This window comes from Eucyclogobius newberryi, unplaced genomic scaffold, assembly GCF_026437365.1.
Source record: "Eucyclogobius newberryi isolate DKJ021-1_F unplaced genomic scaffold, fEucNew1.0.hap1 SCAF_12, whole genome shotgun sequence".
NCBI classification, from domain to species: Eukaryota; Metazoa; Chordata; class Actinopteri; order Gobiiformes; family Gobiidae; genus Eucyclogobius; species Eucyclogobius newberryi.
Window position 1 is genome coordinate 16,484,811 of NW_027315746.1, and position 23,723 is coordinate 16,508,533.

A 23,723-nucleotide genomic window follows, 5' to 3' on the forward strand; every position below is an offset into this window, starting at 1 on the left:
TTGTACAACATATATAGCAGTTTGAGAGTTCCCTTTTATCTTATGGTTGACAAAATGGAGTAAATCAGTGGCGTGCGGTCAGGGCTAACAAGTAGGGATGCAGACCTAAACCCGCGTTCAGGTTCAAGTCCGGATTCGAATCCAGAGGTTTAGGTTCAGGTCCGGACTCATTAGGTCCGGACCTGAACCATGCCATATTTACATAATGTTATAACAGCATAACACAAGCTACTTCGCTAAATTAAGGACGACTATCAAACACAAGGCTTAACTGCAGATTGAAATAAACTCAACTTGTCTGGTTTATTCACTGTTTTTAACAGAAGTTACAACTTACAAATCACAAGCTACTTGCTAAGACTCAACTCAACAACAAGAGCATGTTGAGTATTGTTTCATCTGATACAATGTTTTGCCTTTAGACACATTTCCACTCTTTAATGTTACAGATCCATTGGCATCAAAAGTCAGGTAAAAACTTTCAAACAGACAATACACCAGTGTAAATAATTGAGTCACAGTGTAAAATAACAGAGTTACAAAAACTAGCATAAAAGTCAACTTGAATCACTATAAAGCATCAACTTCTCAATCAAAATAATACATCATATTAGCAGCATTAAACACCAGACCATATTTAACAACTGTAGAATACAAATACAAAATACTATTACAAAATATAAACTCCAATCAATGAATGCAGCAATTAAGCAATATTACTTTGACTTTACTTTGTATTTACTTAATACCAAATACATCACACCACAACATAACACTTAAGTTATTTCATTCATATTTACACCCAGACCAAAGACCCAGACAAGACCACGCTGACCCCGCCTTTTAACACGCAGCATATTAAACATCACAACATCGCACGCGGCGGCCACAGCTTAAAACAGTTCAAATAACGCCAGCAATCTTACCGGCTGCCGCTTCAATGTTCAGATGTGGATACACGGTTCTGCACAGCTCGACACGTACGAGGCGCTCTCGCATCTTTAAACTTATTTTGCCGGCTTCAACTTATGCCCGGAAGACGCGTGCGCCGCTAATTAGGGTCCGTGTGCGCTATTGGCAGCGGCGCATGGCAGTGTTTACGTCTTTTCCAGCGCGAATTTCCCGATCAATGGAAGGTTTAAGATGGTCTAGATTCTAGAACAAAAAGGATAGTATTTGAGTGCTCTATTTTATATGAGTCCAGAACCGAATCACCGGGGTTTCGTTTTTTTTGGACCTGAACCGAAACGTTTTTACAAGTCCAGATCCGGTCCGTCGTAGCGGTACACATCCCTACTAACAAGGCAAGCAGTGATATACCAATAAAATCTAAAATTACCATGTGTCACAACTATTTTTAAATCGTTCAGAAATATATCCAAATAAGCCAGTTTCCCCCTCACTTCTGCTGCTGAAGCTTGGCTGGAAGTCACAGTGTCTCTTAGTGGCCTCTAAAGGCAACTGAGCAGTACTGCGTGGGAAGCTTGGGTCTTCTTCTCCCAGAGGCCTGTTCATTCTCCGCTCTCCAACATGTGCTTTTACAACCAGAGCGGTCAGCAGCTGGTTTTAGAGGTCGGCACATGCGCTCTGAGGACAACACAGCCTCAAAGCACACTGAATAAACTTGTGTGGGAATCTTGGATGTTTGCAAGTTCTGCTCTAACTGAGAATGTGCAGAGGAGAAGTGAAGCAACAGCAGGGCCAAGTTTCAACAAGTGACATACAAACTATCTTTTAGAAGTTTTTGTTTATAGCTAAGGCTTTGTTCTTGTTTCTATTGATTAGACGTTAGTTCGAAATACAGGCAGTAATTTAATAACAGGGCGCTTATGTGTGTAATGAATTGATTGGTGAAGTGAGACTGTTCAATCCATCCTGCAGTTATGAAGGGCTGAGTACGTTTAGCTCAGTAGGGTAAGTGTTCGCTCTTCCCGTGGGAGAGTGGGGTTCAAGTCTTTAGTATGTAAGTTTTTTTCACTTGTGTGTGTAACCTTAATTAACTAAATATTGATGAACATGTCTGCTTGCCCAGCCATAAAAGTCACCGCAATAATAAGAAAGAAAGAAAGTCAGACGTTCCACCGTATTAATATGGCATGTGTGTGGAGGCGATGCCAAACAAATAATGAGGTAGATAAGGTTCAGCATTGGTGCATCATAAGTTGAGATGTGTATTTAAAACATTGTAAATCTCCTATATATTAGACTTATACATATAAAAATATGACATAATTAAATGTTAGAATGTGAATGCAACCTATTGTGAATGTTTTGGATTGATGGATTGATTGAAAACCAATGATTACCACCAAATATCGCTACTATTAAAGGTTCAGTTCAAGCTCTCATTTTAATGTCAGCCAGTTAAAGTTACAGCTAGACCAGTCTCTTAAAGGTGGAATGGACGATTTTTTTCAGCAATTTTTTTTATCATATTTCCTCGTGGCGTGGATAAATCATTTGTCCTGCCACGTATCAATCATAAAACGCACCTACCGCTCACCTGCAGCCGTGTGCGGTTCATCCCCACGTTTCCGCGTGCCTAAGCGCATGGATCTATCATAATATAGTTCCCTCAGTGTACGGGGAAAAATGAAGACGGAGAAAGACAGTTCGAGCTGACGCAGAAGTGGACAGAAATCTACTGGAGACGAGAGATGCGATGTTATCCATCGTGCTAATAAACAAATGCACGTGTGTGTTGTATCAGTCCACACGGGGGAGTGCGCATGCGCACTTCCGCCTGCGTTCTCAAATCGCCAAAAAATCGTCCATTCTGCCTTCAATTAGTACTTGTCAGTGCTTTAAATAGTAGTCTGGACAGTTTTTCCCTATTTCTCGTTTTTGCCATTGACCGATATCTGATGACATGCAGTATGTTGCTAATAAGAGATATACATACATACATACATACATGCATGCATACAAACATATATATTTATTTATCACACATATTTTGCTGTTTATATTGTTGTTAGTGATTTAATTGTGATGAAGTCAGCAGAAATCCATGGAAGCTGTCATCACAATAGACTGCAAAATGTAATGCAAAACTGTCAACATGTGTGTATTTAAGGGGGGGTTCTCGTTTTCTGTGGCCTAGTGCTTCCTCTCAGTACATTGAATAGAGTGGCTATATGGTAATGATCCTTTTATGAGATCCCCCCTGAGATTCTAATCCTCTGAATTGATAGACAAATGAATAGCATCCTGTCTGCATAGGTTGTCTCGTGTTAGACATAATTGAAGGGCCCCCACTCAAGCAGCAAGGGCCATTGTCCACTTCTATAAAACAACCATTAGGCAAAGTGCCAGTTGCCTGTCGACTTTTGACGTTTCTTTTAAAACGCACTTATGTCAGACTTCTGACACTGATTGACAAACTAAAAGACATCTCTATTGTTTGGGTGGCTCAGACTATTGACGTGAATTGTGATGCCCTTATATCATTTTGTCTGGGACCTGAACTTCCTGTCTGTTTCTTCTTCTGTGGTGAGCAACCAGCACAACAATATGTGGAACAAACTAAGAGCTTGAATCGCAAAGGGCGTAACTGTGAACGTGCTGTGGATGATGTATTGAAGGAGGGTCCTGGCTTTCAGTGCAACTTTAAGGGGGGCATTGGCAATGTCAGACTGTAGAGACGGATGAGGATTTGCAAGAGTCAAGTACATCTGAATGGGAAGTTGTTGGTGGTCTGCAGAGTTGCAGCAGCTGCTTCTGAAAACAAACGAAAGAAATAAGAGCAACAGACAGGGGACTCCTCACTTGTGGGCTCTTCACTTTCATGCACTTTAATCCGTTAGTACAAATCAGTGAGAGAGAGAGAACGATTGGCCACAGCCAATGAGAGCCCCCCTCTTTACATTGGCTAGCTAGAAAGTTTAAGACCCCCCTAGCTCTCTTTCCAACTCGAACCAACTCTCCCGCTCTGTATTCAGCCAAGGTGCTGGAGTGACAACAAGCAATTCATTGTTGAGTTAAAGGAAAAGAGAGAAAAAGTGAGGTGGACCTCTCCTGGGTCTTATCTGGTGAGGAAAGGGGTGGAAAAATGCTAAAATAGTGATTTACGCTAGATTAAAAGAGCCTCAAATGTAGAATGTGTGGTGTGAAGAAAGAAGAGAGGCAGGAAAAGTTAGTGGAGGGAGGGGAGGTGGGACAGGAGGGATTTCAGTGCAAAGGGAGGGGATAGAGGGAGAGAGTGGGCTACCATGCCGAATGAGGAAGAGAGGCGGAGAGGAAGCAGAGCTCCATCAGATGAAATGAGGTGAAAGTAATTCAGGCATTAATCAAGCCAGGGCAAAAGGGAGGTATACTTTGTTTGCGACCCCCTCTTTTGCTGCGGAACTGAAAGGCAAGGTGTGAATGAAGGAGTCTACAGTGGCCAACCGTGCAGCACCACTGGGTCACAGCATCTAATCATGTCGGAGTCCAACACCATTGCCGCTTCCACTGCAGACCAGGTCAGTTTCACATTTATTTTTTTGTTTATTGAATTGCACATTCCAGCAGTAAGTGTTTGTGCCTTGCCTAAAGTGTGTCCCACCTGAAGATTGCTCTTTATCAAGACTAATTTGTGGGATTACAATAGATACAACTCCCCAAGTTCCGGTTTGATGTATATCATCTTTAGCTTTCGGAAGTAGTTGAAAAGAGTTTCTAAGAGTGACTAAGAGTGTGTGTTTCTTGAACTATCAAAGCAACCATTGTTTTGCCTAGAGCTGCCTGGACAACGGTACAGGGTCCTGAAAGAATTGAATTCATCAAGACGAGCTATTGTCTCTGCTGCCTTATTTTTCAGTGATCATTCAGGGGGTCTGTGACGACTCAATACTCCCCGTACCACAAGAAGAGGGGGGCAGAGCTTTTTAAAAACCTAACCACGTGTGGCAGCCCTGAAAAGTTTTTATAAGTAATTGCAGTGGGAAGTTGGGGCTGCTCTGTGAGAGATGGAGTTGGTAAGGAAGTGGGCTGGTCCGCCGTGTGTGAAAGAGAGTGTCAGAGGAGAAAAGCACAAGTGTCCAGAAAAGGCCAATATTTATGCTCCTCTGCAGCCCCACCAACTTGCCCTAATCGCACACTTTGGCTCATAGTCTGCCTCAAAGGTCCTGCAATGTTTTACAGTTACTTCATTTACTGCAGGAAAGGACAATAAGTCGGTGGCTCTTTGTATACATTTGATCTGCTGTCAGGCAAGTCATGTCGCTTGTTTCCAAATGCCGCTGTCAACGCCGAGTCTGACAAGAGAAGGTCGCAAATTCCTGGCAGATATTAATGTTTGGATTGTACGGATTGACTATAATAGTTTCATAACTTGATGACCATCAAATACACTTTTAAAAAAATATATTTCTACTCAAAAATCTATATTACGGTGGTAGCATTTTGGTTGTAAAAGAGTTTGTTCAACTCATCACTCTGTTGATTTTTATATATATATATATATATATATATATATATATATATATATATATATATATATATATATATACACACATTTATATTTATTTGGGAATCACGTCAGAGCAATAGTAGTTAAGAATCAAGCACACAATTGTAGCACCTGAAATGGGATACAACATACAATGGTGTGAAATAAAACATCTAATTTCTTGTTTGAAATCCATCCTTTGTGTCTATCCGTCCCGTAAGTCACACATTGTCTTGTGGAGGACAGTTCTCATGTCTATCTCCAGTGTTATTAAAGCCATATTTCTGTTTTATTATTTAATTGTTATGTAATGAATATTACATTTTAGCTTGTTTGTTCACTTCATCTTGCTGAAATTTGTAAGCCCTAAAAATATATATATAAAAAATGCAAATGTACTATTGATACGTGAAAATATCATACAAGTCCTGCTTTAAAAGAAAATCAATCTGCATGATAAGTATGACTTGCCAAGGACCTAATGAGGCAGGTTTCTGTGAAAATCTCTGCTGTGTTGGGTCTTAACTAAAGCCCTAATTCACTTCAGAATTTATTGTTTTACATAGATACCATACAAAGTGCCCAAATACTGTTGAACTAACCCAATAACTTTTACTAATATGACATTACGGTATATATCAGACATGCAGAAGCACTGCAGCAGGGGCCTCTCGTCCGGGGCAGGTGTTGCAGTTTATGGAGCAGAAGTGCAAATCAGTTATGTTTACTCACTGCACAAAGGCTTAATAAGCCAGGGAATGGACACATGTGTAAGAGAGAGACAAATAGGTATGTGTCCCTCCTGTCTAGGGTTGTACGCCTTTAGTCGTTCAGTCAATGAATCGGTCCACGGTGTCCTACTAGTACTTGTCTTTTTAAGATTATAGGGAATTAAATGCAAAACTTAAGGAGAACGTTTGGAGTGAGTTAGCTGGAGTTTTGGGAGCGACTGGACAGTTTTATTGGCCTTTTCACTTGAGAATATGCAGTTTACTAGTATTATGTATATATACATAGTCAAAATACTGATGCACGGGCAAGTTAAACCAAGAATTTCTTTACCCGACTACAGTTTGAGTCCTGTCCTTTTCCCAGTGGTGGATTCAGCCTTTGGTCTCTCTTAGATTTTTCAAAGCTTCCAGGCTCACAGCTGGCTAGAAGCAAGTTGACTATGTATGCATGATTGAGTAAGCAAATAGATGAGAATTATACTGAGAAGTAAAACAATAATTGGATGGTGAAGCAGATGAAAATCTGACCAAGTTGCTTGAGGTTGACACAGTAAAATCTGTGCTGTCTCAATTAACCCATCAATGCCGAAAGCTCTTAAAGATGAATAAAGATGTCAACAGCTGCGTTGTAACTAAACATAAACTGACAATATGGTGTGTTTGGTTTGATCTTCTTATTCGTCTGTGGCAATGGTTGAAAAAGTCTTACTGCCCATGTACAAATGGAAATGTTAATTGTGATTTTACAGTTAGTAAAACATTTGACCCCTATTCATCCAAACCTTTATTTGTAAATTGAACTTAAACATTTCTATTTTAACTGACGGTACTCTCTGATATGCGGGCCAGGTTTTTTTCCAACCCACGGTCCCGCAATCTTTTTCAAACCTCTTTGGAACAACTCAAGAGAGACTCAACTCAAGAGATGAAGAACCGTTCACTGGAGTAGAGACTGTTGCTCCAGGTAGTTGAGGAGCATCTTGTTCCACTCCCCACGGAGAAGTGGGAGAAGAAGAAAAAGCAATGAACAGATTGCAAGTGAAATGAAATATTATATATTGTTTGATAGAATAGAGGATAGTCCTCAGCTTCAGCATTTTAGAAAGGGAGTGTCTACAGAGCCGCGGCGCGCGGCCGAAACTGCTTGGCTATTTTGTGCCGCGGCTCCTGAAATTGCTGGGCTATTTGACCGTGCCGGGTTAGAGTTAGGGTTACTGTTAAGGTTAAGGTTAGGGTTAGGGTTAAGGTTAGGGTTAGCCATGAAGCTATTTGACCGCGCCGCGGCTCTGCAGCCACGGCCTTTTAGAAAAGACAACCTGCGCATCACTAGTGCTCTCTGCCCCCTCTGTCTCTCCTCTAAAGTTTACAGTGAGTGTTCGTTCGGTCTGTGGACCAGAGGCTGAAGGTTTTAGAAACACGACACAGCAAAATGGGTCCAAACAGTGGCGCTGGGTCCAGTTTGTGTGTGCTCATTTCAGCCGTCAGTGGTCAGTGCGCTCCATGTGCTCTGGTCCCGGTCCGTCTCTAAACTAAAGGGCAGTGAGCAGAGGAGTTTGTGTGAGCAGGGAAATTAACCCTGCTGTGTTTCAAAACTTTAAACCAAACTCATAATGTGGATTTGTTAGGGAATAAAACTCACAACAACAGACCAGCAGCCTACATTAAAATTAAAGGCTTATTAGTGGCTTTATATTTATAACTCTTGACTAAAGTTACTCATTTTAATCCTAGGCTTTAGGGTTAGATGATCAAAAAGACTATTTAAATAGCCTTTTTATGAAAAATAAATCAAAAATGACAATTATAAAGAAAAAAACATTATAATATTGTTTCAAACAATACTAGGGCCGATTTATAATAGCATATTAATATTATTAATATTAATCTTAATAATAATACTAGGTCTGCTACTATTAATAATGATAATATTTCATAAATTACAACAACATTTCTTTGAGTGTTTATTGTGATTCACTGCCCCCCCCCCACATCAATCTCAGAGTTTGCCCCCTGGGTGTAGCTACCAGTATTTTGGTAAGGCCAATCTTATAAACTCAATAAGGAGTGTCCTAAATATGACTACACTCCTCCTCTTACAATGTGTTTTCATTAATGTGATGTCAGCTCTAGCAAAGTTCTTGATTAAAAAAAAGATGTGGGATGTGACGAGGAATTGACATAGTAAATGCAGCTATGTTGTAATACAGTATGTAAGGTCTTTCACAGCACAGTACAAGCATTTACTCTGAAGCTGTTGGCTCTAACCTTTTGACTGGCCCAAACAGTGAAAATAGATGTTGCTCTACTTACCAATGTGTTGTGAAATTGGAAGCCCTTAAGTTATGACTCAGGCGAAGAAAACAATCAGGCTGTTAATATGGAGTCACAACCCCCTAGACCAGGGCTATTCAACTTCATTTTCCGGAGGGCCAGATTTTTTGGAAGATGGGTTTATTATCGGATTAAATTGCCTGATTTGGCCCTTGGACCTTATTAGCCCATCCCTAGACGCTTGAAGAGGGTCAAAAGGCCAACTCATTTTCTTACGTATTTCGTTACATATTTTCTTGTATTTGCGCAATGAAACGTTAATGGACTTTACATTTTGTCATGGTTTTGGTATTTTTAGCTCAGCATTCATTGCTTTTTAGTTTCTACATTACAACTTGTGATATTTAAAAGTGGTTTCACATCAAGGTGATCTCCCAACATAGTCAATGAGCCAGGGCAACAGCTCGTCTTTTCACGTCTACTCATGTTCCCATGCGTGTCCAGTGTGTGTAACAACTTTCAAGATAAGCATCAAAAATTTCAGTCCAGAAAAGTCCAATTCTAGGAGCAGCAGAGATACTGCGCAGAATGGGTTGAAACTGGTCAAGCTCCCAGGCCTCTGAGGACCAAAGCTACCATGATCAGTATTATCAGCTCATTTTCATCCAGTGTGGTCAGCCTGAGGCATCACACATGTCAATCAAAGTAACCACACCCTCCACCAGCAGGTGGTGTCTGGAGAAGATACAGGTGTGCGACAGGAGGAAAGGCTCTTGGAGGATGGAAGGTTTCTATGCCCCGCTTCCTCATCCCAATGCTTCTGTGTTTGTGCTTATACGTCCCTGCTCTGACCATATGTGCCTTGTTCTGGTCTGTGATTTGGTTGTTTCCACAGTGGTCGGATATAGCCGATTTTAGGATTTCCTGCTGGTTGAATTTTGTCTTTCTGAAGGGCCTTCAAACCCCAATGTTCATATTTTGCAACAGAAAATAAACTGTTGAAAAATATACGATAAAGATGTTAAACTGATCTTAACTGGCAGTGAATTAACATGTGGCATAGTTGGCTATTTTTATTGTTCCTGTGATTATATTTTAGGATTTTTATCTACCGCCATTGATGTGTTTTCATCTCAAACTAAAAATAAATAAATACTTATCTCATCTGTATAATATGCAGCCTGTAATCTCACCTGTTATCAATGTGGGAGTGACTATTTGTTAAGCCATTAAATTATTACTGTTGCTCTTTTGGAGGATATTTTTATTTTTGTATTTATCAATTTAAAAAGTCAATCAAATTATGAATTGCATACCCAGGGCTCTCAAAGTAATATTACATGGTTTTGAACAAATCCCAATTTTGTCCGTAATTCGCAACTTTGAAGATTAATTAAGGATTTAGGAGAGATTCAGCATCATTTTTATGTTCTGACAATATTTTGCTTCTTACAATTTCTTCTCACCAGTGTTGGAGCTCAGGGATGCTATGCAAAATTCTGAGATGAGGTGTCGGGGAAAGGCTGATGAGGCTTATTCATGGGCTTTGTGGAGGATTTGAAGTAGAAAAAACAGTAAAGGGCTTATGATCGTGCGGGATGAATCTGCAGGCTTTCTGTGTTAGCAGGAAAATTGGAATGCCCGTTACAGCTCAATACGTGTTTGTGATTTCTTCTGTCCTTAGTAATGACAAAAATATTTTCAAAATTTGGGCAAGTAGCCTTTTTTCCCCATATAATTGTGACAAAAATTAATAAAGAGGTAATATACGACCTGTTTTAAGTCGCTTTATTCAGATTGGCAGATTTCTGTAAAATTGATGAGCGAAACAAGAGTTTGATTTGGTTTTAAATGATGGATGACCAATGAGCTCTTCTGTGTCACTGAACTAAACAAATCTGATTGTGCAGTTCTGTTTGAGTTTGACTCACGGCGCGACATAGAGCGTGGTGGCCAGACTCACATTTTGTAAAGCATTGTGCATTCTGGATCTGAAATCTAACTAGTTCATCCAATTAAATTGCGTTTATTGGCAATTTTATCTAAGAATGTGGCTCTGCTCATCAATTAACTTGTGTTTGTTTGAGTACTTTGCACCGTGAGGGAAGTAGGCAGCCAAAACAGAGACTGCCAGCCTCTAAGCTGTTTGGACAAAGTTTGAGGAAGAAAAACGTGACCAAGAGAGCAGAATGATGATCATGTGAAGTGCCACTCTCAAAGTCATCATCGACAAAGCCATGTCAATCAAACTTCAATCATGAATTTAACTATTAACTACTGTAATGTCCATTATGATCTTCAGTATGAATTTAAGTAATTAATCATAGTTTTGAAAGCATGTAAAGAAAAGAAAAAAATAATAAACTTGATTCTAAAGATTATCCATGAACGTTATAACTCATCATTAGCTCATTAATTCATCATGATTGTGCCCCCTCAACTAAAGCCGTGTTTTAAGACAGTAAATAAATTATATTGGACAGCACAATTACAAACAGCATAATGTATTACCTAAAAAGGGAATGCACGGAGCCATATTGTGATATTGTTGATTCATAAGAAATGTACAGCGTTTTAACAAGGACAGTAAGAAATAAGGTGCACGGTGTAACTCTTGCTCTGCTCCGTCCACATTATGGCATTAATAGGATCCTGCATTTGTTTGGCTATGTTTATTTTTACAGTGGAAAATTACTTGGAAAAACATGCATTCTTACAATGAGTATGTCACCTCTCCACAGATCTGACATGTAACTTGGCCCTATGATGCCATCTGCTTGTATCAATGAAAGTTAAATGTAATTTAATTAGCTTTATACTTTCTTTTGCAAGCATGATATATAATGGAATTCATGTCCCTTTATTATTACACGTGACCAGAAAAGTGTGTACCTGCTTCTTGTAATCTTAGTCTTAGTCTGGACAGGTCAGATTCAAGTTCATCTTTAAAATGGAATTCATTGAATCTAAGTATACGACAGTCTGCCACTGCATATCAATGTGTAAGGCAGATGAGATGATGGAAAGTGGATGGAAAGTTTCAAAGGAAACAGTAGCTCTATAGACGTTTCCAGTGTTCCTCAAGTGATGAGAAAGCGGGGCTGTTTTGGCAGCTGACAACCACTTGACAAGAGGCAAGTAACCTGTAGTAGTTAGAAAACATAATTTACGTAGATTATGAATGTTAGGGATTAATCATGTTATGATACTCAAATTACACCAAGCACCACAAAACTTGCATACAGTAAGTTTAGAAAATAGAGCTGGACGTTTGATGGAAAATGTGACATACACATAAACAGCCTGTGCTGTCTACAAACGTCAAAATTACAGTTTTTATTTTGCTGTCTCTGCCTTGTTAAAAAGAATGGGATAAGTTAAAACATTGATATCAGTACTAGGCTGTGTGCGCAACTATTCTAAACCCATCACTTCTGGACGGGTCTATATTGTAGTTTGGCACATCGCCAGTCTAAGCTGGCACAATTCAAATAAAACTGCATTTATGCTCTGTTGTCATGGCTGCACAGCTGTACACAAGGATTGAGGGCAATTCCTCTGAGAAGAATGGATAAACAATGAGCGCGCTAAACATCAGAAGTGAAGTTTATTTTTATAGAGATGGTTTATGAAGGATCCAATGGATGGAAAAACACTTAAGTAGGCTACTATTTAGTTGCAATTGAGATAACAATAGGTATTATTACTGCCCAGTTAGTGTGTAGTAAAGTGCCTGGTTTAATAGTGTTCTTGTTAAAGTCAGTGTTCTTATTATACACCATTATGATGCTAATGGGATGTATCGCTGCATGTGGGGGCTGAACAAATGCAGGTGAACAGCTTGCAAGGGCCAACAGCTCCGCGGGCCAGTCTTGCGCATCATTTGACAGCCATACCCGATAAAGGCCTATGCACAAATGAACTTGTTAAGCAAATGAGTGAACAATCAGCAAGACTGTGGAGGGGTAGAATGGACGTGCAGCCAACTGCATTGGATTCTGCTCAACACTGTCACATCAGCAAGTAGCCTCAATCCTCGCACTGTCTTTGATGGCATTTAATATCAAGTCACACACAATTGCGTTGTCTGTTTCCATCTACTCATATAATCCTATTTGAAATCAAACACAAATAGCTCCAAAAAAAGCATTTTCGACTATCTTGTCAAACATGTTTCATGCATGGACAATGGACAGGGAGGGACCAAAATATTACCCAAGCTCCATAGTATGGACATCCAAGATGAACAACACATTTTACTCTATTTTAAATGCAAGCGTCATGAAAAGCGATATAGTGTTTTAGTATTACCGTATACATAAAGTCCATTTTTACATCTAGGACACTAACTCATACTGAGCTGTCAGACTGTTTCTTCACATCAAATATCTGCCCCTTGCCCCCAACACCCACCCCTTTGCCCTTTCTCACCTCTCTGTGGCCCTACCCCCTCTCTCTTTTTCCTCACAGCCTTAAGTCCTTCTCCATGCCGACAAGGGCTTCTGCATAGGTAGTAATAGGACAGCTTTGTAAAACGATGCAGAAAGTATCTAGCCAAATCGTTTTGAGATTTGTCTCTGATGCTGCCAATGTTCCTTCCATCATGAAGAATTACCTTGAGGTAAGAAAAAGACGTCAAATCGGACAATAAATGTATGTGTGACTGAGAGTAACAATTTGCCTGGACAAAAATTGCATTGGTGAAATAAAAACTTAGATGTAACAAGGATTCAAAGTGGGACAGTACTAGTATGGGGTCACAATTGTAGCATTAATGATCAGTAAAGCTGTGATTTTAACATTCTCTTCAGAAAATCCTTCCCTAAAAGCTGTATGTGTAACTGTAAAGCCTGCAAATCCTTAGACCTATACAAACATCATTGTTCATTAAATCTTGATGTGAAACATTGTACTTCTAACTACAATCACAATTGGTTGATATGAATGTGATATTACCGGAATCATAGTACATAAAATACTGTTTACTTCTCTACACAGAACATATTGCTTTTTGGTAATTTAGTACACATATTCAGAGGGGTAATAGAAAATAATTAAATTCTAAACATGTCACTATCATCAAATACAAATGTCACTTGAGATGGTCGAGGGTGCATCGTTAAATTTATGTATGTCAGCACTCCAATAAGCATTTAGGTGTTGTGTGACAAGCCCCACATACGGAATGCACCAAGCCTTGTCAGGGCTCCCAGTGGTGCGACCCAGGGTCTTGGCAGGCTTCAATCCTTCTTCTGACACACACTGCTCTCCCTGAACCTGGCCAACCAGATACATTCTTGTGATATTTGTTTCACAAACTCTTGAGAATCCATCTGGTCAGGCTCGTGCATTTAGGTTTGAGTGGCTGACCAATCACACATTGTAGATTGGGCGGAAGTCAGAAGGAGGAACGTAAACAAACATGGCGATGCAGACAGACATACTTTTATCTATTTGAGCAGATTTACTGACTATTTTGTTTTTAAAAACATGACAATAGAAGTGCTTTAAGGGAAAATAAATATTTGTTATGACGTTCCGTATTTTACTGATTGCTTTCAGTGAGATTGATATTGTATAAAACTCAATTCAAAGTCATACACATATCACTCTGGCATGAGCCAGGCTAGTCAGGAGGAGGAGATCCCATTGGTCTCAATTAATCAGACATGGAGTTGGATTTATTCAGCCACTGCCGAACAGATCCTGTGGTATGTGGCCCCAGTGGCTGCAGGTTGAGAAGCCATGGTTGACTCTTTAGGCCCATTACTCTCACCTCAGAGCCCACTCATAAAAGAGCTTTGAGCTGCCTGTTTTTGAGGGGTTCCGTTGGGCCTTTTGTCCTGTAAAAGCAGACTAGATTCTGTCCCGCAGACAGACGTGTTTACTAAACTAGGCACTGCTGGAGTGGGTGAGATTACGTGTCCCACATTGAATAAACATACCCTACATATCGGCAAAGACCGACAACATGTTTTGTATGGTCAAGTGCCCAGAAGCAGTATTGTTTAATCTGAAATGTTTGTCTCTCTTCTGTAACTTGTAACTGTATTTTTTTAGTTTAGACATTATTTTGGCTGCTTGAAGACTTAAGACACTACTTTAACAAACATGGGTGATTGAATAAACCCTCAGAGACTTAGTAAACTGATTTGACCCATGGCATTCAGTGTTTGGACAGATGTATCCAGCATATCTTGGCCAGACATTTCCTGTCTTCAACCTCATATAAAAACCTCATATGTCGCTCATAGTAAATTAATCATCACTGTTGGTATTAGCCGCTGTGTGCGTCTATTTTGCGTCTTTAAGGTACAGTATACAATTCCCCATTACTCAGCGACAGAAGTTTACCTGTTTCAAACATTAATCAATACACAGAGCTTTAAAATGACAAAAATATATAATAAATATAGCCGCAAGCGGCAATGATCGGCCCTCGCCACGCCGCCGCCACACCGCCGCCACGCCGCAAGAGGAGGGGGCGCTAACGCGCCCCAATTGTCCTTTTATTACGCCTACTGCTGAATCTGTGACGCTGTCACATCTTCTCCCCTTTGTTTTACCATCAAAAAGCTATTTTATTTTGAATTCTTGGCAAAATGTGCGGCTTTCCCGCACAGACACCGTGACTCTTTGAATGAAAATGTGGATAACTTTTGATGGTCCTGAAGATGAGTCTCACCAAATTTCAGGTTAATATGTCTAACGCCCTGGGAGGAGTTTGTGAAAGTCTAAAGTGTAAACATGTTCTGGCGAATTCCCCATTGGAATAACATGAAAGGTTTCGGTCATCGTTACGGCAACGCCATAACAATTATGACATGGGTCTCATTGACTTTTTTGATGGGGATGCCAAAATTGAGTTGTGTGTCAAATTTCATATAATTTCGCAAAACTAAACATTTAACCTCCATATAAAATCTGTAGGGGGCGCTGTGGCGCCAAATGAATTTATTTCACTTCAAGTAGGTTTAGGGCAAAGAGTTTAACAACTGATTCTAATTTGACGCAATTCGGACTTTATCTGCGCAAACGGCAGAAATTTTAAATATGGGAGATTTCTGAAATTCTAGCTACAGTTTGCGGCTTCGCCGCACAGAGACCGTGAGAGGTATCAATGTCATTTGGATAACTTTTGATGTCCCACTCCTCAGTAGCATTTTCACCAAATTTCAGCTTTTTAGGGCCAACGCCCTGGGAGGAGTTCGTAAAAGTACGACGTTTGGAAAAACTCCGAAGTCATGTTTAGCCATTTTTTAAGCAATATGGCCGACATTTGGTTGGGCGGACGGTGTTGCCGTAATAATATTTTTTACTTCTCTTGTCACCATCTACCTCTGCGCCAAATTTCCTGATTCTACGATCAGATTTTTTTTGGGTCATTTCCCATCTCTCAATGCATTTTTGGTACATTTGGGGGCGCTGACGCGCCAATTTTTTTTATTTTAGAAAAGGGAAATAGCCAGAATGTAGAGAGGCAGGATTTTTAGAGGTGTGAACATTTTTGTGACTTTTCGTCAATGTTCACTGGGTGATAAATAGGGGGGTTGGTCCCGAGAAGAAGAAGAAGAAGAAAGAATAATATTCCGATGCGAAAACAATGTTTCCCATTTTTCAAATATCATAAACTATACATTTTCGGAAAGCGCTCGCGCTTTCCTACCTCATGGTGTGGGTCCCTGGTCACTGACGGGTACTTTCGTTAATTTTGAGTGGGCTCCGCCCACTTTGTGTTTTTGGCCCTCTGAACAGTAATAATATTCAATTTTTGCATTACATGCTTATATGCACGGAACATGCAAGAGATGGGGAACGTATTCGTGAGCTACTTTGCGCAAATGAGTGCTTTATATGGGGATGACGACCGCTTCGCGGTCGTCATCTCAATGTAAAGTGCTCGTTTAGTGCGCACTTTTGCACGGGCTTCGCCCGTTTACAACGGTAATGTTCCATTTTCCTACTACTAATTAGTATGCACGGGGCGTGCATGAGTGAAGGAGTGCGTTAGTGAGTGTTTGGAAGTGGGCGAGCGCTTCGCACTCGATTTCGTGCGCACTACGTGCGCACTTTCGCAGCCGTGCTTCGCACGGCCTTACGAGATTAATAGGCCTCTCGCCAGCTTGTGGCGCTCGGGCCTAATAATAAAACTATTACATTTTATTGCTGTTAGAACAAACTACCAAAGTGGATTTGATTGACTTGTTTCAGTAGCAAATTGCAATGTAGAGAAGGTAACACCAATTCATTAAACCATTCATTAAAATGCGCACCAGCAAAACATGCAAATTTTCTACATTCCTTCCTTATTTAATAGTTTGCTCCCCAGTCCTTTGTGCGTATGGTTGCAGTTGTGTAAAGCTGTGAGCAGTGAAGCAGTGAGCTGTCATTGAAATGCCAGTGCTCTATAGGAGGTGCTGCTGCTAAAAAAAATCTCCCAGATAAAGAATGCCAGCACATCCAGTCAGCACAAGTTTGCAAAATACAACAGAATCTCATTCAGCTGCAGAGATTATCAGGCTGCGCACACGTCCCGTTCCTTTGGTCACTTTAATTAAAAAATGATGCTGCATTTGGGTGATAGAAAAATGGTGTGGAAATGACTCTGTGCTCACTTTACCAAACCTGTCCATAAAATCTGGAGTGTTGACAAGAACACACTCCAATGCACACCGACCGACCTGTAGTTTTCTGACAATGTTTTTAAAGATCCATGCCTCTTAACTAAACTGATACATTCCATTATCCCAATGATCTTTGAGAGCAACATTCACAATTAAGCAATAATGTATTGCAAACTGATACTGTTTTCAGAGAGATATGATGTGATCCTACACTGAGGTCCAGACATGTCCAACATTGCTTTTATGGTAGAAATCTTCAAAAACGTCTTAGGAAAACAGGTTTATAATGTGTCTCACATTCCATTGTACATTTCTTGTAGACAGTTGCAGTTTGAATGGTTATAGTTTGTGTTGTTTTTCATAAATACATAAGGGTTATTTAGTCTTAATATAGCTCCGAAGAGACCTTCAGAGCCATATTATGACTAAATAACCCCACAAGAAAAAGTCACAAACTAATAGGATGACTGAGTGGGCCATGTGTGGTCTTATATAAGGCGCAGATGGTCCTTGTGACACATGTGATGGAGGGAGGTCTCTGTGTTTGTGTCTGTCTGACTGAGTGACCAGGAGGCTCCCAGAAGCCAACACCATGGGCTATAACACCTGGGCAGCAGCAGGGTCAGCCAGGGGAGAGGCTGAAATACTAAGTTCATCTCCTTCCTGAAGGCTCAATGCCACAACATGGCTGAACTTGCAGACAACACCACTAAACTTGTCTGACCTGTGTTGGTCGTAAGTCTTCAGTCAGTTTAAAGTATCATTGACCTGAGTATGTTTGTTTCCTCACGCATCCCTATCTTCTTCAAATTTGAACTGCATATGATTACAGTTTATTAAAGTACCATATCACTGCAGTACTTTAAAACTAAACCCGTCACATTACAAGATGTTTTGCCCTGCATATGCAGTGACCTGAAACAATGAGCCTGAAACATTCTGTTTTGCCATGCTTGAAAGGAGCATAAAATACATTCATATAATTTATTTTGACAAACAAGAAGGTAATGCTGATAATAAAAAAAAGATTAATTGCGTGTTACTGCTATTATGAATTGGGCTTATTTAAGATGTGCTCATAATTGAGACCGGATGTGTCTTACGGCATGCTGAAGCACACAGCTGCAGAGTTCTCTGTCCAAAGTCAACTTGGGAACACTCAGCTGGAGTTCTCTACATCCACCTGCGGAGAGAACACATCACTATGACTCTTTTTGTAACAACATCAATGTTTGCTGATTTTTAATTCCGTCCCACCTGCATCCTCCAATCCCACTCAAAAAGACTGAGGAAAGTCTGTATTTCATAATGGGAGTGCATGTTCAGACTCATAGACAAAGCTGTGGGGGAAAATGGCTGTTTGTTTTCTGTACTTGTTGCTGCTTAACCTTCTGTCTCATTAGTCACGCTTGGTCAGGGCCTAATGTTGATCTCCAGCACCATGGGGCCAAAATGTGCTGTGCTTTTTAAAATAATTTCGCTGGTTAGCAGGATCCATTGGTTTTCATTGAGAGGATTTGTGTGGCTGACGGGATCGTATGTGTAAGCAAACCGTTCCCTCGACATGGTGATCCGCAGCTTTTTGTACCGTTATGCAGCAATGCTGTTTTATTGCTCTATTAAACACATCTGCTCTTGTGTAAAGCACATCTCTACGGATAGTTTGTTGTGTACTATTAGAGCTTTTTTTAAAGACAGCGTCTGGTGCTTATACATAAAACTAAAATTGAAACATTTTAAGGATTCAGGATGTCTGGAATTGCATAATAGAAACATTTTCAAGCTGTTCACCTGTAGAGGCCTGAATATGTTCATCTGAACACTCTAACACTCTAAGAGCGGGTCAGCAGAGACCCATCTGATGCAAGCAGATGGAATGATGAGGGGAGGCAGAGAGGTGAGGAGGAACTGCAAATCAGGACGACAAGACCAAATGCTTATTCATCTTTTTTGTAAAGGCTTTTTTGGTCCGTAGGCTTATTAGACAAGAAAGCTCAGTGTGAAATGGGGATGAGAGAGATGCACATGGAGCCTGGCATGTGTGCTGCTGCCCTAACCACTTGATCACCCGGCAGCATCGTTTTTAAGGCACTGATTTTGTTTTTCATTCTCTCTGTGCCACTGCCCCCTCTTAACAGATGAGCAGATGACGAAAAACTGTTATTGTGGTTTGTGTGACTCTTAAGGTACAAACTATTTCTTTCTTTTCACTGTTTTACAGAATGGAGCGGTTCCAGGCGAGCCGGTGAAGAAGGATGAAAACTCCCGCAGGGGGAACTGGGGCAACCAGATTGAGTTTGTGCTCACCAGCGTGGGTTATGCTGTGGGCCTGGGGAACGTCTGGAGGTTCCCATACCTCTGCTATAGAAATGGAGGAGGTGCGTTCTTCAATTCATCGTCGAATATTTCAGGGGTCAGGGTCAGTCAAAGGGCTGACACAGTGGCATGCACTGACAAGTCACTCTTGTAATAGAAAAGATAGAAATAGTCTGCATGTTTTTTTTTTTTACCACACTTAATAAGCTTTTAACTACAGTATACACTTCAGTTTCAGCGTACAGGTGTGCTAGCATGAATCTCCAATAGGCAGCATTTGGCTTGCAAAGATCTGACAGTGCCTTTTATTTTCCTTATGTCTAAGTATATGGCAATTAAATAATAGATACATATCATACCTACACCGCTGTACCACTCACATGGTCATGGTTGTTTCTCAGAATCGAAAGGTGTGGAGAAAGATACTGATACTAGGGTTGTCAAAAAGATTTATATCTCATTATGTAATGAATACTAAAACTGGTATTGATACTAGCTACTAATTTGAGCAAGCATTGATCCTGGACCCTTTAAACCCTGGACACAATTGTATAAACACAGCAGAAAGGTTATTTTTTTCCTAGAGAAGCATTATTTTCTTATTTGTCTTGCTTTGGGCTCTTTATTTACATTTAGCATAAAGAACACACTGCACGAAAAATGTGCCAACAAATGTAATTCAAAGTTGTATTTAAAGTCAATAAGTCAATATCATTTAGATGAAGCGGTCAACAGAGCGAGCACACAGAGCGAGGATCAAATCATGATGACCAAGACCAAGCGTGCACACTTGATCCTAACAGTAGATGTGCAGTGTAATGGGAGATTTATTTATTTATTTATTTCCATTAAATATTAAATTATTTATTCAATATTTCACCATGTAGGTCAGCTGAGAACACATTCTTATTAATAATTACGATAGGCCATTTGCACATGTTAAAAACATGTGCGCTGATCCTGAGTTTCTGTTTAAAGATTCCTTTTAGAGCCTTCATTCTCATTCATTCATGTTTTTGTTCTGAAAATAATATGTGTAATGTGTATATGTTTTACATTTCCAAGGTCTGAGTAGTTGAATTGTAGAAATTGTCTCAATCTACATCTGAACTAGTATCAGATGAGGGAAGTTATATTGCTTAAAATAAAATCAAGTTTGATTTTTTTGTTTTATGATGACTCTACTTTCTACCATCTCTACTTATATGTTTTTATATGTCTTTTAGTCGCGCCAAGACCTTATGCAAGACAGGAAGTAAAGCAAGAGAACACTATCAATGTTTATTAGGGTCAGGAATAAAAAAAATGACAAATATGAATTCATTGTAATTGAAATAGACCCCCATTAATTGCAGTTTATTGCAATTAACATTCACATTAACAGTTTAGACATATTGCATGCTTTAAAACTTTGAATGAGCGCTTTTCAACACGTCACAGGTCTTTGATGACACATCTGACCTATAAGAAACTCGTACAATAATTTTATTTTACACAAAGAACGTTTACTATGTGTTGTAAACTGGTTAGAAATGATCATTATAACTTAAAAGTCTATGAAAAACAGATGGTTTATGGACTTATCAGCAATAAAATCTCGTTTTTGTGGACCCCGGTGTTATTGTGGATGTGTTTTGGCCCTCCCAGTTGAACTACTCTTTACTTATAATATACTTCTGTTGTACTGTGTTTTGTGTGAAACCAAGCATCTATAGTCTCCTAATAACACACGTTTTTACTTCTTTAGGTGCCTTCATGCTGCCATATTTTATCATGCTTATTTTTTGCGGCATTCCCCTTTTCTTCCTCGAGCTCTCCTTTGGTCAGTTTGCCAGTCAGGGATGTCTGGGTGTCTGGAAGATAAGCCCTATGTTCAAAGGTAAGTATTTATGTGGAAAAGTACTTCTCGGCCCAGTTGAATGATCTTACATTTCTCTTACTGCATTTTGAACAGGTGTGGGCTATGGCATGATGGTGGTGTCCACCTACATTGGGATATATTACAACGTGGTCATCTGTATTGCCTTCTACTACTTTTTCATGTCTATGACAAACCTGCTCCCATGGACTTACTGCAATAATCCATGGAACACACCGGACTGCTCTGGAGTCATGGACTCCAGCTATGTCAACTCCAGCTTGGCAAATGCTACTAGAAGCCTGCTAACTGAGGTGAACCGCACAAAGAGAACCAGTCCCAGTGAGGAGTACTGGAAGTAAGTGCTTTTGATGAACGGATCAGTTATTTGTGGATGTTTACATAGGATTATCAGGCCCAAGTGGAGTGGTTATCATCAAACCTACAGAGCGTCACATACATGTTTTGTAGTATCGAATATCTTGTTTTCCGTGTTATATAAGTCACTTCTTATCACAGTTGACACAGAGTTCAATATGGACTTCTGACAATCTGGATAAACTCACTTCAAACAAGCCATGTATTTGGGGAAAGGACTAATTCAATATTTGAACTAGAGTTGACTGGACAGCTGTTACTCATTTGTGTGGGATTACACTGACTGTGACAGAAAGAGAAGTACAATTCTTAGAAAACTACAGCTAACAGTCAGATGATTTACAATCATCTGTAGAACTGCTAACACACAACTTCACTCAACAGCTTGTTTTACAGAGATTCATAGTTCAATCATTATGTGATACAGTCAGTCCCTTCAACTGAATCTTCAGCGTTTAACCTTTGTCTCTAAAAAAAACCTGACCTGTTTTGATATTATATTCAGCCTGGATGGAAATGTAAATATAAATATATATCTGTTTAATCTGATTTACTCATGTGGCTCTCACAGGCATTACGTTTTGAACATTTCCGATGACATTGGAAACTTTGGTGAAGTGCGTCTCCCAATTCTGGGCTGCCTGGCCGTGTCCTGGTTTGTCGTCTTTCTCTGCCTCATCAAGGGTGTCAAATCATCTGGAAAGGTTCATTTCATTTTACATAACACACAATGAAGACAATTGCTTTCTTAACTTAACACAACACTCTCCTCAACCCTTAACACTGTGTAGGTTGTTTACTTCACTGCAACCTTTCCCTACGTGGTCCTGACCATTCTCTTCATCCGTGGCATTACTTTGGAAGGAGCTGTCAACGGCATCAAATACTACTTGACCCCTCAGTGGCAGAAAGTCTTGGATGCCAAGGTGCTAATAATTAATAAGTAATGCATAAGAACACAAACGATTGCTTCCTTGTAACTAAAACATTATGAAACTGTTTTGTATTGTAGGTTTGGGGAGATGCTGCCTCTCAGATTTTTTACTCCCTCGGCTGTGCCTGGGGGGGTCTCATTACCATGGCGTCCTATAACAAGTTCCACAATAACTGTTTCAGGTTTGTACAACGATTCTTTGTAGTTTCTAGATTTTGTTTGTGTTGATTATTCATTATTATTTTATTGCATGGTTGATTACATAACACTTGTAAAGACAAAATATGTTGAAGCAGTGATTATGAAAACTGTGTGTGGGATTGATCAGTTAGATAAGTCATTCCTGTTTCCTGGAGGATCGTGAGGAAAGTTGAGATAAGGCAGAACAGGCAGAAAAGCAGATTCTGTTTTGGACCGGTCAGAAGCTGATTGCAGTGTTTAAACACCAAGGGAGTGGAGGTGAAGTGCAGAAAAGGTTAGTGCGTAGTTAAAGAGGGAGAGGTAGATAAGAAATTCCCTTCTCCCCTGAGCTCATCCACTCAGTGAGGACTTAACGCACGAGGGGCTCAAGATATAATTTGGGCCTTTTTTCCCAGCAGTTCAGGGTCATACTATCTGCACACACAGCTGTACAGCAGCCTAATCAGCCCATTGGTACACAGGCAGTCTGCAGCAAACGGCTATGACTGGTACCAGATCTGAAAGACATCCAAGACATCCTTTGTGATAAGTGTAGAGAAAATACCAACACAGCTCCCGTGTTCAAACACTGAACAAAATCCACGTCGAGTCATACGAGAGGAAAAGTTTGCTAAGTTGAGCTAAGGATACAGTTCAAAATCATGAAATCCACACTTAACGAATCCAACTTTGTGAAATAAAAAAGTGATTGTTTTGTTATTGTTGGGTGGTACAGGGTCGACTCCTGTGCAGCACGGGGACTATTTGTATGGACTTTGCATGTTCTCCCGTGACCGCTCCGGTTTCCTCTGAGTGCTCTGGTTTCCACGGTCACTAAAAACATTTACAATAGTTCTGCGGATTCCAAACCTCAGTGAGGCTATCTTGGTTAATCTCTATCTCTAAATTTCCAGTTTAACAAAATGATTAGAAGTGGGCATCCAAGAATGAAAGTCATATCAGAAATTAAATGCCAAACATATACGTATACATATAATAT

The 23,723-nt window shown here is 40.0% G+C and overlaps 1 protein-coding gene across 2 annotated transcripts in view; it reads left to right on the top strand.

Moving 5' to 3' along the window:
* Positions 1-23,723, top strand: part of slc6a9 (solute carrier family 6 member 9) — a 39,494-nt gene that overhangs the window by 7,336 nt on the left and 8,435 nt on the right. Inside the window, exons 1-7 of one of the 2 annotated variants that reach the window (XM_072440991.1) lie at positions 4,225-4,463; positions 19,279-19,435; positions 21,121-21,252; positions 21,328-21,589; positions 22,181-22,313; positions 22,401-22,535; positions 22,622-22,725. In XM_072440991.1, coding sequence (XP_072297092.1) covers positions 4,422-4,463; positions 19,279-19,435; positions 21,121-21,252; positions 21,328-21,589; positions 22,181-22,313; positions 22,401-22,535; positions 22,622-22,725 — 965 coding nt within the window. In that variant the 5' untranslated portion in view covers positions 4,225-4,421. Of the gene's footprint in view, positions 1-4,224; positions 4,464-19,278; positions 19,436-21,120; positions 21,253-21,327; positions 21,590-22,180; positions 22,314-22,400; positions 22,536-22,621; positions 22,726-23,723 lie in introns of those variants that run through there. The other variant, XM_072440993.1, reaches the window with a different exon arrangement.